Genomic DNA, 19,832 nt, shown 5'->3' with positions numbered 1-19,832 from the left:
CTTTTCTCAATTTCACACTGTCCACCATTTCTCTGCCTAAAGTAAATTACAAGATAACATTTACACACTTATCACTTGACACGGGGCTTATTCAAGAAAATTAGACTTCAATAGCTAATTATTAATATGTGCAAGTTAGTACAGGGTAATTGACATAGGCAGCAATAGGAAAAACATACTGTGGCTTGTTCTATACTAAAAGGAAGACTGATCAGCCAGTAAGAAACTTGTCAATGAAAGGTTCAAGCAAAGACTTCATGGAACATTCATTCCCACTGGTAGCAATATAGCCATAAGTTCCATTCTGCTCATTGGGTGAGAGAGGAGCAATCAAAACTGTTTTACAAGAGTTCTGTATACCAATTTCTATCCCCCTGGCCAAGACAAGGAACTGAAGGAGAATATATATATATGTGTGTGTGTGTGTGTATATATATATATATATATATATATATATATATATATATATATATATATATATATATGTATATATGTATATATATATATATATATATATATATACACCTTCAATGACCAAAGATCCACATACAAACACCCGCGAAAACCTCAGAAAACACACACACAGACACACACACACACACACACACATATATATATTGAGGTTTTCGCGGGTGTTTGTATGTGGATCTTTGGACATTCGGGTTTTTCCCTGCGTAGAGTTGAAGGTATAGGAGCAATGTTTCGACGGAATCCCATCCGTCATCCTCAGGCTGGTGGCTTCAACTTCCTTTTTCTGGGAGAAGCATGTGGTAGTGGCTGTTTGTTCCTAAGCTCTATGGTCTGCCCAAGATACACAAAGAAGGAATCCCACTCAGACCCATAGTCAGCTCCATAGGCTCACCTCTACAAAATCTAGCCAAATTTCTTGCCAAACAACTACAGCCTTAAACAAATTCCATCACCTCACACGTACAAAACTCATTCCAATTCATAGAGATCATAAGTAAACTAAACTTACAGCCCTGTGACCTACTTGTGAGCTTCGATGTCGTATCCCTCTTCACCCAAGTGCCAATCAAAGAAGCCTTGACAGCTATCCGAAATAAATACAACCCCCCAAAACACATCCTAGATCTGACCAACCACTGCCTATCTAACACATACTTCATCTACAATGGACAAAGATACAAACAAATGGAAGGAGCACCCATGGGATCACCCCTTTCACCTGTCATCGCAAACCTCTACATGGAACACTTTGAAACCCTCGCTCTAGAAAAATCCAACCACAAACCCAAACTCTGGCTCAGATACGTAGATGACACCTTCGTAATCTGGCCACACGGCAAAGAAAAAATGGATGACTTCCTCACACACCTCAATAGCCTACACCCCAAAATACAATTCACCATGGAAACAGAAGCTAACAATCAACTTCCCTTCCTTGATGTCTTAGTCTACAAGAAATCCAACAGCTCCCTAGGACACACTATCTACCATAAAAAAAACACACACAAACCGCTATCTGAACGCACTCTCACACCACCACCCAGCACAGATCAACTCCGTAGCCAAGACACTCATCTCCAGAACAAAACACCTAGCCGATGAACAACACCTAAAAACCGAACTACACACTCTCACTAATGTACTAACAGCCAATGGATTCCAAAGAAACACGATTACCAACTTAATCCGAAGAGAGACACCCACAAAAACCCAAGACAGAGAACAAGAAAATGGCAAAGCCCTCCTCCCATACTTAAAAGGGACCACAGACAGAATCAGCAAGATCCTCCAAAAACACAACATCAAAACAGCATTCTACATAGACAGAAAAATATCCACCATCCTAAGAAACCCCAAAGACATAATTTGGTTAGAAAACCAAGGAGTATATGAAATCCCATGCACCACCTGCCCCACCACATACATCGGACTGACCAACAGAAGAATAAGTGCACGCATTGAAGAGCACAAAAACTCACTCAGAAAGGGAGAACAAACTTCATCCCTGGTCCAACACTTTGAAGCCACGGGACATGAAATTGATTTAAAAAAAACCAAAACTATCGCCAAAATTGAACATTTTAACAACAGAATAATCAGAGAAGCCATTGAGATAGAAAAATGCCCCCACAGCATGAACAAACGAGATGATACCTCTCGCCTACCAGCCATTTGGAAACCCGCCTTGATTGACAGACGAGTCCCAACCACCAAGAATGATACCAGACCCAAACTCATGATAACATCACATGACACCACCACCACACAACCATTCAAAAAGCAAATCCGAACCCACAATGATAACGACACACAACCACAAAACAGGAACCTAACTACAGCTGCAACATCAGCCACTTTAAACCCCTCCAAACCACACAATAAGCAAACAGACACCCACTATAAAAACATAGCACCACCACAAACACGAAGCCGAACAAAAGCAGCACAAGTCACCAGCTCAGGTCTAAGGCTAGCAGCTGAGACCAGCCCATCCACTCAAAACACACCCTCACCCAATCAGAACACACCCACCATTCAAAACACACTCCCACCCAATCAGAACACACTTAATCCCCCACCCAATCAGAGCACACCTCCACCCACAGAACACACCCCCTCTGGCAGTTTAAAAAAGAGGAACAAACAGCCACTACCACATGCTTCTCCCAGAAGAAGGAAGCTGAAGCCACCAGCCTGAGGATGACGGATGGGATTCCGTCGAAACGTTGCTCCTACACCTTCAACTCCTACACCTTCAACTCTATGCGGGGAAAAACCCGAATGACCAAAGATCTATATATATATTTGTGTGTGTGTGTATGTATATATGTATGTCCGTACGTACATATATGTATGTGTATGTGTGTGTGTGTGTGTGTGTGTGTGTGTGTATACTGCTCAAAAAAATAAAGGGAACAGAAAATAAGACATCCTACTATTAAATACAGTACATTGTGTTGTTTAAGTGGCTCAGTGGGTTAGGACGCTGAGCTTGTCGATCAGAAGGTCGGCAGTTTGGCGGGTCGAATCCTGAGTGCCGCGTAACAGAGTGAGCGCCTGTTACTCGTCCCAGCTTCTGCCAACCTAGCAGTTCGAAAGCACGTAAAAATGCAAGTAGAAAAATAGGGACCGCTCCGGTGGGAAGGTAACAGCGTTCCGTGCGCCTTTGGCATCTAGTCATGCCGGCCACATGACCACGGAGACGTCCTCGGACAAGCGCTGGCTCTTCGGCTTTGAAACGGAGATGAGCACCGGCCCCTAGAGTCGGAAACGACTAGCACGCATGTGCGGGGGAACCTTTACCTTTACCTATATATATATATATATATACAGACACAGACACAGACACACACACACACACACAGACACACACACACACACACACATACACACACACACACACACACATATATATATATATATATTTATATATATATATATATGTGTGTGTGTGTGTGTGTGTGTATGTGTGTGTGTCTGTGTGTCTGTGTGTGTGTGTGTCTGTGTGTGTCTGTGTCTGTGTCTGTGTCTGTGTCTCTGTGTCTGTGTCTGTGTCTGTGTGTGTGTCTGTGTGTCTCTGTGTGTCTCTGTGTGTCTCTGTGTGTCTCTGTGTGTCTCTGTGTGTGTATGAATAGCCTACACTTCCCAAAGATTGCTAAATGCCTGGATTTGCTTTTCACAGCTCTTTATTGGCTTTGGTTTTCCTTACGAAGGCCCTGCCCCTTTGGAAGCAATAGCTAATGGATGTGTTTTCCTGCAAGCCCGTTTCAATCCACCCCACAGCTCACTCAATCATGAATTCTTCAGAGGGAAGCCAACATCAAGGGAGGTTAGTCTGCTTTATGATGTTGTGACCAAGCTTGTTTTGTCTGTTTGCTTTTTCATAACATGCTGTGTTATAATTTCTGAACTCTCTTCTTGATTTGGATATCTGATGCAGAAAGGGGTAATTTGTATCCAGACTCAATGTGTCAATACTTTTGAGACATAGCCTGCTCCAGAGGAAAGGATAAAGAAGTTAAATCACCAATTACTCAAATGTGTAGTTGTGACAATGAAATTTAATGAAAACTGTTGTGTTATTTTTGCTTGCATAGAGCAAGGTAAAAGTGACTGTGCATGTTGCAATAAGCATACAAATATGTAAGTGAGAGATTTGGATCATATTTGGGCATATTTATGTTTGACTTTGAATAACCTAGAGAAATGTATAAATGGCTCAAATTATATTGTAAGAGTTTCTCTGATACAAAAGGAAGATTTGGTCCATGAAAAGGTTTATGCAAACATATGAAATGCATGCTTTCTGAACCACAGTGGGGTCCTTAAGATCCCAAGAACTCTCCAAAATCTCACTCAACAGGAATGATGTGAGAGCTTGTGGGCTCTACAACTACCCAGCCTGGCTTTATACAAACAGCAAAGAAGAATTATGTGCCTGAAATCAGTAGGAAACATTTTACCACATTTGGATAAATGTTCGTGAAGATTTCATTTTTTGCTGAATTCACTGATGCAGAATGAGGAGTTAAGAATGTTTAGAGTCAGGGAAAGAAGTAAATAAATAAAATTAAAATGAACCTATTCCCATCCTTATCTTTTACTAGCTCTTCTCATTCTAATGCTCTGCCGTATTTTCAGAAATGTTTCCCATCCCAGAGCCCCATAGGGGAAATGCTAAGTGATTCATTTCTTGTGCACATTTTAGGTATCCTCTCAGCATCCCTATGCAGAAGATTTCATTGGAAAACCTCATGTGTGGACAGTGGATTATAATAATTCAGAGGAGTTTGAATCAGCCATCAAAGCAATTATGAGTACTAAGGTAATTGCAGGTGAATTATTGATAGACTGCACTAGTAGAAGTTGTCCATAGTTGGCTTAACAGCCAAAGTTTATGGTGGACTCAAAAATGTTATTTAGGATCTGTCCTTGAAGTTACAATTTACACACACACACATACATAAACAGAGCTGCACAGTTACATGGTCACATTTCAGGCACTTGACAACTGGCTTGCATTTATGACCTGTTGCAGCACTTCACAGTCGTGCACAATGACCATGATTTGTGACTTCTTCTTTTTTTGCTATTTTCCTCTCACTGTCAATATCAAAAAAGTGATTTTTTTGCAATTTTGACTTGTACCAAAGTTGAGCCAGAAGAAATCTAGCTAGCATGTTGTAATGCTGTTGTTGTCAGCCTCCAGTTCAAATATCCAAATAAAGTCCAGGATTTCTTTCATTTCTGAAAATCTTACCTGCCACTCTAATAGTGATTTCACAGGTCCAAATGTGCGTGTGCTTTTACTAGTTCAGCTTCTGGTTTTTTCTACGTGTCTCATCCCATGCATTCAAATGAAGATACTCATGTCTTAGATCCTATAGCAATAAGTTTTGATAGCAGATGTTCCTCTCTATGGCCTGTATTCCATTGCTCTGTGTGGGTGGATGGGTGTGGGTATGTACTGTCAAGTCAGTACTGACTCCAGCCATCACTGGCAAAGTCTTTCAGAAGTGGTTTGCCATTGCCTCCTTCCTAGGGCTGAGACAGAGTAACTGGCCCAGGTACACCCAACTGATTTTGCGCCTAAGGTAGGACTAAGGTCTTCAGATCCAGTGCTTTAACCACTACATCAAACTGATTCTCTTTATTCCATTAATGGAATAGCAAGCTTGGCCCCCATTTCCTCTTCATTATGCAGATTTGCAGGACAACACAGTAACCCCAGTTTCCTAACACTTTGCAATAATTATAACAAAGCAAGAGACAACCTACAGTCCCTGATTGTTATCTGCCTCGTGAGTATTTTATATACTATTTTGAGTTGGAAGTATACAGCAACCATAATGTAAGCTTTAACATGGGTTTAAAACTATTAAAAACTATTAAAAACCTTCCAAACCAGAAACATAGAAAATCCTGATACTTGCCTCTATGCATAATTGCCCATTACAATCTTCAGCCTTCCCCCAGTTTTAAAAGATCGCCCAGTCCTGCAGTTAAAGCCTCTCTTGCAGCTCCATCTAATTTGCAAATAGCTTCTTCCTACTGATGATTCTCAAGCTGACTTACAACTACTGTGCATCCCAGCCTCTATATCTTAGTGGCTGATGTTATTTTTCATCATTAACAACAAGCAGTCATAGACGTCACACATTAATATATTCATTGTCAGTTTCTGGGTATTTTTCCCCCAGACAGCTTTATGAAGCCTATTTTTCCTCAAATGTGAATGCGACAAAAACAAACAATGGATGTGCTTTCATTTAATGATTATTAGTATTAGCCATATTAAGCTAATCAACAATAAGAGAAAATGTGTCAAGTACTCACTTCCAAATGTGAGTATTTCACATGCCAGTAAAATTAATGGGGAAAATGAAAAAAAAGGCAACTTCTGAAAAATATGGGTCCTGCTGTGTGATGCAGTTTTTTCCTTCAGAATTTCAACATATATCTGTCAGCTCCCTACTAGCAGAAGCCTTTCAACTTGTCTAGATCATTAAAGTCAATTTTCCTGGGGTGGGAGGGGGTGGAATAGGCTGATCTCCATTTTGCTTTCAACTTGCTTCAGGGGGTAGAAACTAATCCCTGTTGTTCCAAAGATGATATACTGCAAAATGTTGCTTCTTTTTAATATCTGGTTCAGAAGAGCAGCAGGAGCCAAGAAATTCAGCTCACCTGAGATGCTATTAAAGAGAATGTTTTAGGGACTAGTGTGAGAGCTTTCATATATTATAGCAAAACTGGCTTGTTTCCAAGTGCATCTGCGCCAGAAAGTACAGTAATTGCTAATCCCATATTCCTGGTAAAAGTTCCTATTAGGCCTGTGCAAATCAGCTCTGATTACATTCAGATTGAATATTAGGGATTCAAAGGGCTTATGATTAAATCATATTTGAAAATTCAAGGGCCTGCCAGTTTGATTCAAATTATGTCAGAATTACATAAGCCATAAATGAGGAGGTATCTGAATATTTGAAGCTGCTTCCTTCCTGTTTTGGCAGAACAGGAATAAAATTCCAGCAATGAGAGACTCAGTAGACCAGGAGTGTCAAACTGCCAGCCCATGGGCCTGACGCGTCATCAGGAAAACATGCCCACACCATTGCCAGCAATGGCGAAAAAGCTCTGATACATTGCATGACGTCAGGTTTCATCACAAGTTTGACACCTGTGGGCGTCACAGAGGACCAATGATTAAATGTAAACTGCATCATCATGATACAAACTCTACCCCTTTTGGTTCATGTATGTTGAGTACTGAAGCAGGTATATAATGAACAGAGTTGTGCCTCTTTTAAAGCAGAGACAACAGGAATGAGAAATGGATAGTTTAACAACCTTTACAATTTCTTACAAATAACCTGCATAAAAACCATGATGAACCAGTGCAGAAATGTCCCACTGCAGCTAAAAAGTAAAATATTTTTAAAAGTAATAGAAAGGAAGTATGTACTCCTCCACCCACTTTTGAGTATGCTGGGCCTGCATGACAATGGAGGTTGTCCATTGACTAGTCTGTTAGTAGAAGTACAGCTTTACTTCTTCTGATGATTGAGTTTCATGGAGTTCCAGGATAGCAATAGCACCTAGACTTATATACCACTTCATAGTGCTTTATAGCCCACTCTAAGCAGTTTACAGAGTCAGCATATTGTCCCCGACAATCTGGGTCCCCATTCTACCAACCTCGGAAGGATGAAAGGCTGAGTCAACCTTGAGCTGGTCATGATCAAACTCCTTGCTATGGGAGTTGCACCACCATGGCTCTAATAGACCAACCAGGATGGCACACCTGGTTGGTCTATTATGGCTGTCCTAGAAAGAACCTTCTCCACACTGGCAGAACACGCTGGCAAAGATGTACTTTTCTGAGCAGACATGATTGTGGCTTGCTGGCAATAGTCGGTGTGTAAATTAGTAAAAACAGCAGAAACATCTTGACTCATTGGAATACAATGCCACAGAGACAGGCCAGTCACAGAAGAAGTGGCAATCGTAGGCTTGCCACCTGCTATTCTTAAAAAACATAGAATATGTGGGCCAATGCCTGTAAATGTTAGTCTGGTGCTATCTCATCCATTCTCTAGAACAAAGTTCTACAACCTTTCCGGGCTCATGCCCTGGAGGGGAGAGCAACTTTCAAATTATTGTGTGCGAACGCGTGTGCATGCATGCAAATGGGGCCACACCCACTGGCACAGTACTAGTGGCTGCATTCACGCATCCAGCATGCACTGGCTCCATGCGCATGTGTGAACAGCCACACACACCCTATGGCGGCTAGCACCTGTTTGCAACTGTGCAAATGGACTGCACATCCCTACACACACTAGCAGCCTGTTCGCGAATGCACAAATGGGGTGTGCACACACCCCATGCTAGCATTCCCGTTCGTGCCCACACTTGTGCGCAAACAGGGCCATGGGCGCTAGTGCGAGGGGGGAATGTGCATGCCCTGGCCAGCCATTTCTGTGGCCCATATGTTGGGGACCCCTGCTCTGGAGGCATCTGACTCATTTATGCAGATTTTAAAAGTAAACTTTTAGTGGTCAGGCCTGAGTCCATATTTAGAGTGCTGTGAGCTGAGCTAAGCTCCATAGTTGATTGTTGGAAGGGGAATAACAGTCTATTAAGATGAGAGGCAGCAAAGCTTAGGGAAGAAAATAAGAAAGTGGACTAAGCCCAAAGGGATGTTACCTTTATACTCCTTGACAGACACATTTGAGTGAGCTGGCAGATCAATGTCAGACTGACACAACCAGAGAGAGCAACATGCACACCCAGCATTCTCCATAAATGGAAATGAAGTTGCAACATCAGACAATATATGTAACAAGCCTGGAAACAGCAGAAAAAGTCATTCACTCTGAGAACTGTACACAAATCTACTTCAGTGTGCTGCCTCGACTTCCAGATCTGCTTCATGGGCTGACAAAACTGCATCTTTGTTTGAAGGAAATCTTCAAAATGTTGCAGTGCTTTATTTGTGTAGAACTTACATCCAGGCTTGTAGCAACAGGACTTGGTGGCAGCTCAAACTGTGTCCATTTTATGACATTAAGTTTATATGTTAAGAAGATTATTCCACAGTAATTCTATTAGTCTTTCAAATATTTAAATCTCTTTGTTATTTTTTGTGCAGTACAAAGATTTCCAAATAGCTATTTGTTATATTTTGCATTCTGGGTGTTAGATTAATATATACTTCATGTAATTCATAGCTGGTGGAAATGGGGTGGCCTGTTGGCTACAAGATAATCTTTAGATTAGAGATCTTAGATTGCACATAATGTTATGAGCATACTTGAAGTTAAATTGAGTTTTAGCTATGTTTGTGGCACATTGGCCAAAATGTTCCCAACTTGATGCTACCCTTATAGCTAGCAGAGAGTGATGCATATAACATAGGTATGACTAAAGCTAGTAACATTGCTTTTTTATTTACAAAGTGTTTTATGAAACACTTTATTCATTAAAACCATGATGGGAAGCACAGCTCAATATCTATGGGCTCTTAGAGAATAGTCATGAAATATGGAAGATAGAAAACTGGAATATGAGAGGCATACATGATAATTAATGAAAAAAGAAGAAAAATGAATTTGTTGTATGTCTGTGTCCTAAACTACACTATCTTGCTAAAAACATTATGTGACTAGCTTGATTGTTCAAAACCACGATGGAAGACTGTGACTTGGAATATAAATGGAGTAAATGGTAATGAGCTTGAATTAACAAATTAAGTGAAAGAAAGAAAAATAGATACATTTGTCTGTGAAACTGAGAGAAAAAGAAAATACATAATAGAGCTGATTGAAGGTATTCTGGGATTGATAAATGCATGCATGGAAGTGAAGTACACATTTCATTATAAATGAAAGTGCTAAAACATATGTCAGAATGTCTTTGTGTGTATGCATGAAAGTAAAAATTCATAGTTTACTAATATGCATGTTCACATCAAGAAATGTTGATAAGGGGAGAACCAAAAAAGAATTTGGAGAAAATAGTGCAACGTTATGAATGTCTGCAGTTGGAGCTGTGGAGATGTTACATTAAATGGCACAAATGAATGGGTGGGAATGGCATAAGAAAGTACAGAGTATAGAAAATGTGGAAACCCCCCCCCCCCAAATGAGATTGATGACTATTTGGTCAATAGCTGGCAAAGAAATATATGTTTCAAATCTGTGATTTAAGTTTTGGTCTACTCATGCATATACATGGCAGAGCCAATGGATCTAAAAACATAATCAATTATTTATAATGAAAGACTAAAAGAATTTACTACAGGCTATTATTTGATCCCCTTTGTGGATTACTGCCATGTGGCAGCAAAGGGGCTTGCATAACTCAATGAAGCTATGAGCTATGCTGTGCAGGGCCACCCAAGATGGACAGGTCATAGCAGAGAGTTCTGACAAAATGTGATCCACTGGAGAAGGAAATGGCAACCCATTCCAGTATCTTTCCCATGAAAAACCCATGGATAGTACCAAAAGGCAAAAAGATATGAAGCTGCAAGATGCCCCTCAAGTTGGAAGGTGTCCAATATGCTACTGGGGAAGAGCAGAGGGCTAGTACTAGTAGTGCCAGAAAGAATGAAGCGACTGGGCCAAAGCCGAAAGGACGCTCAGCTGTGGATGCATCTGGTGGTGAAAGGAAAGTCCAAAGCTGTAAAGATTTATTCTCCATAGGAACCTGGAATGTAAGTTCCATGAATCAAGGCAACCTGGTCATGACCAAACAAGAGTTGACAAGACTGAACATCAACATCTTAGAAATCAGCAAACTAAAATGGACAGGAATGGGTAAATTTAATTCAGATGACCATCAAGTATACTACTGCAGGCAAGAATCCCTTAGAAGAAATGGAGTAGCCTTCATAGTCAATAAAAGAATAGGAAAAGCAATACTGGGATACAATCCCCAAAATGACAGAATGATCTCAGTGTGAATCCAAGGCAAACCATTCAATATCACAGTAGTCCAAGTCTATGCATCAACCACTGGTGCTGAAGAGAATGAAATTGACCGGTTCTATGAAGCCCTACAGCACCTTATAGAACTAACACCAAAAAATGATGTCCTTATCATCATGGGGAATTGGAATGTTAAAGAAGGAAGCCAAAAGATAACCAGAATAACGGGCAAGTTTGGCCTTGGAGTACAAAACGAAGCAGGGCACAGGCTGATAGAATTTTGTCAAGAGAATACAATGGTCATAGCAAACACTCTTTTCCAACAACCCAAGAGACGGCTCGACACATGGACATCACCAGATGGCCAACCCAGAAATCAGATTGACTATGTACTCTGCAGACAAAAATGGAGAAGCTCTATACAGTCAGTAAAAACAAGACCAGAAGCTGACTGTGGCTCAGATCATGAGCTTCTCATAGCAAAATTTAGGCTTAAATTGAAGAAAGTAGGGAAAAAGCACTAGGCCACTCAGGTATGACCTAAATGATATCCCTGATGAATATACAGTAGAGATGACAAATAGATTTAAGGAATTAGATCTGATAGACAGAGTGCCTGAAGAATTATGGATGGAGGTTCACAACATTGTACAAGAAGTAGCAACTAAAACCATCCTAAAGAAAAAGAAATGCAAGAAAGTAAAATGACTGTCTGAGGAAGCTTTGCAAATAGCTGAGGAAAGAAGGGAAGCGAAAGGCAAGGGAGAAAGAGAAAGATACGCCCAATTGAATGCAGAATTCCAGAGAATAGCTAGAAGAGATAAGAATTCCTTCTTAAATGAACAGTGCAAAGAAATAGAAGAAAACAATAGAATAAGGAAGACCAGAGATCTCTTCAAGAAAATTGGAGATATGAAAGGAATGTTTCATGCAAAGATGGGCATGATAAAGGACCAAAATGGCAGGGATCTAACAGAGGCAGAAGAGATTAAAAAGAGGTGGCAAAACTACACAGAAGAACTATACAAGAATGAGCTTAACGTCCCAGATAACCATGATTGGGTTCACTGACCCCAAGCCAGACATCCTAGAATGTGAAGTGAAATGGGCCTTAGGAAATCTGAGCAACAACAAAGCTAGTGGAGGTGACAGTATTCCAGCCGAGCTATTCAAAATCTTAAAAGACAATGCAGTAAAAGTGCTACATTCAATTTGCCAGCAAATTTGGAAAACTCAACAGTGGCCACAGGATTGTAAAAGATCAGTTTACATTCCAATTCCAAAGAAAGGCAATGCCAAAGAATGTTGAAACTATTGCACCATTGCACTCATTTCTCATGCTAGTAAAGTTATGCTTAAAATCCTACAAGCTAGACTCCAGCAGTATGTGGATCGAGAACTACCAGAAGTACAGGCAGGATTTCAAAAAGGCAGAGGAACTAGAGATCAAATTGCCAACATATGCTAGGGAGTTCCAGAAAAACATCTACTTCTGCTTCATTGACTATGCTAAAGCCTTTAATTGTGTGAATCACAACAAATTGTGGCAAGTTCTTAAAGAAATGGGAGTATTTGTCTCTTGAGAAACCTATATGCGGGTCAAGATGCAACAGTGAGAAATGGACACAGAACCACTGATTTGTTCAAAATTGGGAAAGGAATCTGGCAAGGCTGTATACTGTCGCCCTGCCTATTTAACTTATATGCAGAGCACATCATGAGAAAGGCAGGGCTAGATGAATCAAAAGTTGGAATTAAGATTGCCGAGAGAAATATCAACAACCTAAGATATGCAGATGATACCACTCTAATGGCAGAAAGTGAAGAAGAACTAAAGAGCCTCTTGATGCGGGTGAAGGAGAGTGCAAAAGTGGGCTTTAAACTCAACATTAAGAAAACCAAGATCATGATATCCGGCCCTCTCAATTCCTGGCAAATAGATGGGGAAGAAATGGAGGTAGTGACAGATTTTATTTTCCTGGGCTCCGAGATCACCGCAGATGGGGACTGCAGCCAAGAAATTAAAAGACGCTTGTTCCTGGGGAGGAAAGGTATGGTAAATCTAGACAGTATACTAAAAAAGAGAGACATCACCATGCCAACAAAAGTGCGAATAGTCAAGGCCATGGTTTTCCCAGTTGCAATGTATGGCTGTGAAAGTTGGACCACAAGAAAGGCTGAGCACCAATGAATTGAAGCCTTTGAACTGTGGTGCTGGAGAAGACTCCTGCGAGTCCCTTGGACTGCAAGGCGATCAAACCAGTCAGTCCTAGAAGAGATCAACCTTGACTGCTCTTTAGAAGGCCAGATCCTGAAGTTGAAACTCAAATGCTTTGGCCACCTAATGAGAAGGAAGGACTCACAGGAGAAGAGCCTAATGCTGGGAAAGGTTGAGGGCAAGAGAAGAAGGGGACGACAGAGAATGAGGTGGCTGGATGGAGTCACTGAAGCAGTAGGCATGAGCTTAAATGGACTCCAGAAGATGGTAGAGGACAGGAAGGCCTGGAGGAATGTTGTCCATGGGGTTGCGATGGGTCGGACACTACTTCGCAACTAACAACAACAATTATTTGATAGTATCAGGTGTGGGTTGAAAAACGATAGAGAAGAAAAAGAAAGAGATGAAATGAAATTAGATTGAAAATATAACAACTGTAGGAAAGGAAGATGTGAATGTTCTATCAAGAAGTATAAGAACATAGATTAATCTTCCAACAGAATACTTCAAAAGAGAACCTAAAGAAGATGTGGTTGGATCAGAGTAAATATAGTTGTTATGAAGGATCACAAAAATTTGACAGGAGGTATGAAACAGGATGGAACCGGAACCTGAAAGGTGAAAAAAAAAATGATTTAAGACATGATGGTTAAGAACAAAATGAAGAGGCAAAAAAATCCTAAGTAGTGGAAAGAAAAGAGACAGTTGTGATGGACATAGTCTATGTAGAGAGTAAGGAAGATGACCTTAATGGAAATTTATAATAACCATTATGTAGGGGCTAAAACATTTTTTAAGACCCGAGAAAAGAGATAATATTGGGAAATGGTTTGGGCAGATGCCTTCCTAATTCACTGGAGTGTCAGAAAGACTAGCAGGCTCAGCACAATCAGAATTATAAAATTCTGTTATTGCAGCCAATTTCAGTAAAGATAGGTTTATCCTTCTGGTGGAGTTGATTTTCTGGCCTAGTCTATTTAGTGAGGTTGGCAGCCAAAGAGAGCAAATAGCAGTAGCACTTAGACTTATATACCGCTTCACTTATATACCACCATCTCTAAGTGCTTTACAGAGTCAGCATATTGGTCCCAACAATCTGGGTCTTCATTTTACTGATCTTAGAAGGATGGAAGTCTGAGTCAGCCTTGAGCAGGTGAGAATCGAACTGCCAAACTGCTGGCAGCCGGCAGTCAGCAAAAGTAGCCTGCAGTACTGCACTCTAATCACTGCACCACCACAGTTAAGATAAAAAGTGATAGAGAAAATACCAATGGATTTTTAAAAATCATGTTGGAAATGACTAAAAAATGGCTAAACAAGAAACCACAAGCCCACTGAATGGCATTAACAATAAAAGTGATGACATTATTTGGAAGGGAATCCCAAAAGGAATACTTTAGGGGGTAATTTGGGAATGGAAGGGATAGAATGGATTGAAATGAAGACTTTGAAATGTAATTATGTGTGATGGACCAATGGAATGAACAGTTTCAGGCTATACATTAATTGTGAAAAAGTAAAGTATATAAATCAATCTTAGTATAGTGTTTAGTAAAGATGGGAGACTGGATGGAAAAAAATTAAGATGTGGAAATGCTGATAAAACAGTACTTGGTAGAGTTGGTCTCTTGAAATGACTGTGTATAAGGTTATGCTTCTGTCTACTTTGTTATATGGAAGTGAAAATTGGCCATGTCAGAAAAAACAAAAGTAAGCTGAATGGAGTGGGAATGAGTTTCTTAAGAAATATATGTGGTACAACAAGAACAGAGGGAGCAAAAAATGAAGGAACAACGAATGGATGTGGATTGAATACAGAAGTGAGTGATCCATATGAAAGAAGCATATTGAGGCAGTTTGGTCTTATAGAGAGAATGAATGAGGATCAAATCATAAAACATACTTGCGTGCGTTTGCGCGGGCACACACACAGTATGTGTATATATAGTACATATACACATACACATAAGAGAGAGAGTGTATAGATATGTGTGAGCCAGAAAAAAAGTACAGCTGTGTACTTTTACAACACGAGGCTATTTGACTAAAAATTGGTGACTGCACACAGTCTGAAGCACTTCTTCCACATTCTATTTCATGTGTGTGCCACTCTAATAATTAAATCAATATTAACTGTAACACAGATGGTTCATTGTAAGAGCCCGCATGCTGAATATTTATTTGAGCATTCTTTTCTTTGCATTCCATCATACGCCAAAATTATTTTACCTCTCTGCTGGGGAAAAAATATGCAAGAATGGCACTAATGAGTTCAAAAGCCAAATGTATTTGATATCAGCAACTGAATGTTTTCTGCTAGTAACATTTTGAGATGTGCACCGTTTTTTCTCTCTTAGGATTTCTTTCAGTGTGGACTAGAAATACCAAACTCACACATTTATTTACCTCCCACAGTCTCTTTTGAACCATTGGAAAAGAGTAGGAGAAACACAACATGAATGCTTTAGTGATCTCTCTTCAAGTAATTTAAAAAGCTGTGGAAAAAATATGGCATGAGTTTTTCTACATACAGAGAGCTATTACCCTTTAGTTTGGAACAAAATGCATGTGAACTTCTTCCTCGGGTTCCTTAGTAAAACGATATCATGAGTGGTGCCCTGTGCAATTTTGACACACGTGTGCTAGCCATCTATTTCCTGGTGTAAACCTGACAGTGCTGCTCCCTTTTGAAACCATACCAGGAAGCCGTCAAGTGCTCAAGTGTACCAGGGCACCATGAATTACAAGAGGGCTATAATTCTTCTCCTACAGAGAAAAAACCTGCCCTGTGCTAGCTTTTGAATGTGTGTGTATTTGGTTGTGCTATTAAAGCTAAGTTATTGTTCCCTGAGATAATTACACTAGGAGCTTGTCATTTTTTCACATGACACACAGCATTCATACCAGGAGGAGAGGAGACTGAAGGGCAGTCGTATGACACCCTGAGAGCAAGCGAGACGAAAAAAACAAATTACGGTCCTCTGAGAAAGGTGATCTCAGAGGTATTGTCTCAGAGATGAATTGCAGCTGTTACAGAGGGGTTAAAGGTGACCGTACAGATGAGGCAGCTTTCCTCTGAGGTCCTTTGCTTGAACTTGAACTCCTACATTTTTAAAAAAATGATTCCTCCATAAGCAATTCAATGTGGCCAATATACTGGTGCAGTGAAGGGAGAAGGCTTTGTTGTACTAAAGTCAAAACTAAAGGAATATAATAGAAAATTATATATTTCAGGCTACGCTTGGGAAAGCAGCATATTAAGCATCACTGCGAAAATAGCTGGTTAAAACATTCCCCAAGCTACTGCATAGTTAGAGAATTGCATTATTTTCTATTTATTTGGCTGATAATATTTGGGTTGGGCCTTCCTTCCTTCCTTCCTTCCTTCCTTCCTTCCTTCCTTCCTTCCTTCCTTCCTTCCTTCCTTCCTTCCTTCCTTCCTTCCTTCCTTCCTGTTTCCCTCCCTCCGTCCCTCCCTCCCCACTATTTTGTTTGAAGTTATTTCATTATTCTTTTGAAGGTTGTGGTTCTTGTGGAGAAATTCTATTTTGATACAGTATGTGTTTCTGGATTACAGCATGAGTGTGCTTGCTTGTTCCCTATTTGAAGGAGAATCGGGTTTTTCAGAGAATATATTTACTGGGGTATATTAGTACAGTTGCTATAAGTCCAATGCCCAAAGGGCCTTTGGCAATAAATAAATGAATTAACTAGAAATTAGGAGGGAAGATAGGGATGATCTGCTTCCTAGATCTGGTTGAGACTTCACTGCACTGCAAGCCTATAAGCCCTTCTGGATTCAATAAGTTTCCTCCAAAGCAGTGTTTGCAAATCTGGCAACTTTAAGATATGTGGATTTCAACTCCTAGAGTCCCCTGTTCTCCTACTGCAGGGGTGTCAAACTCAATTTCATTGAGGGCCACATCAGCATTGCAGTTGCCCTCAGGAGGCCAGGTGGGTGTGGCCTGGGTGGGCATGGCCTACTGGGTGGGCGTGGCTAAAGTGCGTATGGGTGGGCATGGCCAGCTCTACATCGTTCACATCAAGGGTGCCTATGGGGGCCTGGGCAGGAGTGGGACAGATCTGGGGGTCTCTGGCAGGAGGAGGGTCTCTGGGCCAGGGCCAAGGCAGTGGGGGCCGTTCCCTCACTGTTTCTATAGGATGGCTTCATGGGCCACATGAAACCACTTTGTGGGCCGGATCTGGCCCCCGGGCCTTGTGTTTGACATGTCTGTCCTACTGACTGGGAAATTCTGGGAGTTGAACTCCACACATCTTAAAGTTGCCAAGTTTGAAAAATACTGCTCTAAAGTAAGTGAAGAAAGCCTGAGTTGTTTCGTTTAGCCATGCTTTTGCTGCTATCCAATCTTTATCTGTGATCTAAAGGAAATGGTCCATTTATTGAAATGAAGCTTCTTGTTATGCAATATGAAGGGATATCTCTTACAGCGGAACTATGTTTTGCTATGGCTGTGCCATAGATAATAAAATCTACATTTTATTATCAGTATTTTTGAAGAATTTTGCTTTCAGTTTTTACACCTTCAGGCTACTTGTTGTCTTATCATACCACAGATTGAATGGGCTCTTCTTCTGATGAAAAGTAATGCCTCCATTCCATAACTCTGTTGAAATAGGGATATTTTAATAAATGAATTCAAAACATAATCCTTGAAATGAGCTGTTTTGTTACCTGTTTTCACTTTTCCACGTAGTCATCACAATTCACTTTGTACTTCTGCCAATGATGGACAAGCTTGTCCCAAAGATGCTTTTCAAAAGGCAACTGGACTTTCTTGGTTTTTTTTCTTTAAAGGCAACTGGACTTTCTTGGTTTTTTTTCTTTGAAAACATTTTGTTTCTCATCCAAGAAGTTCTGAAGACTTGAAGAAGCTTCTTGGATGAGAAGTGAAATATTTTCAAGGGAAAAACCAAGAAAGTCCAGTTGCCTTTTGAAAAGCACCTTTGGGACAACCATGAGCTGGATGATTGAGAATCTCCATAGATGACGGACAAGCTTCTTAAAGCTTTTTAAAGATGTCATGAAAGAATGCTACACTTTGTCTCTTCAACTAGGTCCTGACAATCCCTTTCTTCTCTTCACATGAGTCAAAGAGATGTCCCCAAAGGTATTCCTTCAATTTGGGGGAAAGGTAGAAGTCACATGAGCAGCAATTGTGGACAGTGCGGTGGAAAGTGAGGCCCAATGTTGCAATTGCCTCTTGGATGTCTTGTGAAGCCTAATGAATTACTTCTTCTGCTTCTGAATTCAGTTTACTTGTAGTTTCAAAGCTCTGAACATTGAAGCACAATGGTTTGAATTGATAATGGTGTCACGTTCAAGGAGTATCACCATTTGCGTCCTCAAAAATTATAACAAATTTTTCTGCTGAAGCCTGGTTTTTGATTTTTTTCCCTCTGGGGGTTACGTAGACTGATGCTTCATTTCTGGGTCATAATGATGAACCTATGTTTTGTCAGCTGTCCTGATGCTATGAAGAAATTCCTTCCACTTATTCTCACAAAGTGACAATGATTGCTGGCAAATTTCAATTCTTGAAGCTTTCATTTCTGCCATCAGCATGTGAAAGACTCATTTTGCACAATCCTTCTGATATTGAAGAACATCAATAATATGGCCTACATGCTCCTATGAAGTGCCATACTTAACAACAATTTCCATTTCACTGATCAACCAATTGTTCTTAAACAGTTCAGCAAACTTGCTCATCTGAAACTTATTGATTGCTATTACAGGTTATCCCCTTTGTTCTGGAACACAATAATCAGCTTTTTAAAATCAGCATTTTGGGGGGCAGAAATGCACAATATTCATGTTAATACATTCATAACATTAACAGTCTGCATTTGGCAATGAATTTTAATTGAAGGGACTCCGATGCCAGTCAAAAATTCAATTATGGCACATTGCTTTAAGTGCTTTGATACAATTTTCTTTTCACAAACAATAGCAACATTCAACAATTTCCTGCCAACTGTAATGAAAGAACAGCTGTTAAAGAACATGTCAGAGCTTCTAGCATATCACTATTGCCATCTATTGCTGACTTCTGACATTGGAAGCACCATTTCATTCAGCCCTTGTATATCTTTTGATGTATTTTTAATGTTTTCTAAAGTTGTTTTAAATTGCTTATAAAAGAAGTAAAGAGGTAGCTAAAAAGATAGATAAAATCATATAACCTATTCTGAAGGGTTTATAATCTCATCTGCTAGATGGAATGCCCATTTTTTTTTAAAAAAAGGACAGGATTTTTTTTTAAAAAAAGAAATATAGCCATTTTCTTATAGTTCTTAATTTTTCCATGTATGTATATAAGGGACAAAGCTTACATCATGTTATCACAGTTCATTTTTTGTCATTTTGACAACGTTTCTGGATTCTGCAAACCTTGCTGACTGGAGTCATTTCCATGAACAAAAGACCACAAGTTGGGTATGTGATGTATCTATGATAATCACCAGAAACAAATTCAAATATTACTACCAGATTAGAATACAGTATATTTTCCCCCAAATAAATTTATATTAAAATGGAATGCTTCTAGCAAAGTCAAATAGACCTAATCCCTGCACAAATATTTCTTGGCAAAAGCATTATTCCTAATCATCTTATCCCGAAGTGCATGAGTGAAACCAGCTTAGGCTATTCAAGCTCGATTGGTTTCCCTGCATTAGCTGCCAGCATCCAA

At 40.1% G+C, this 19,832-nt stretch overlaps 1 protein-coding gene across 1 annotated transcript in view; it reads left to right on the top strand.

Annotated features, from left to right (window-relative positions):
• Positions 1-19,832, top strand: part of MGAT5B (alpha-1,6-mannosylglycoprotein 6-beta-N-acetylglucosaminyltransferase B) — a gene marked incomplete at both ends in the record, with an annotated part of 237,254 nt that overhangs the window by 197,688 nt on the left and 19,734 nt on the right. The window contains 2 exons of the mRNA XM_083354984.1: positions 3,653-3,799; positions 4,679-4,795. Coding sequence (XP_083211110.1) covers positions 3,653-3,799; positions 4,679-4,795 — 264 coding nt within the window. The remainder of the gene's footprint in view (positions 1-3,652; positions 3,800-4,678; positions 4,796-19,832) is intronic.

Source organism: Vipera ursinii (assembly GCF_947247035.1).
Source record: "Vipera ursinii genome assembly, chromosome: 2".
NCBI lineage: Eukaryota > Metazoa > Chordata > Lepidosauria > Squamata > Viperidae > Vipera > Vipera ursinii.
The sequence above is the reverse complement of the archived record's forward strand: the minus strand, read 5'-3'. Positions and strand labels throughout refer to the sequence as shown.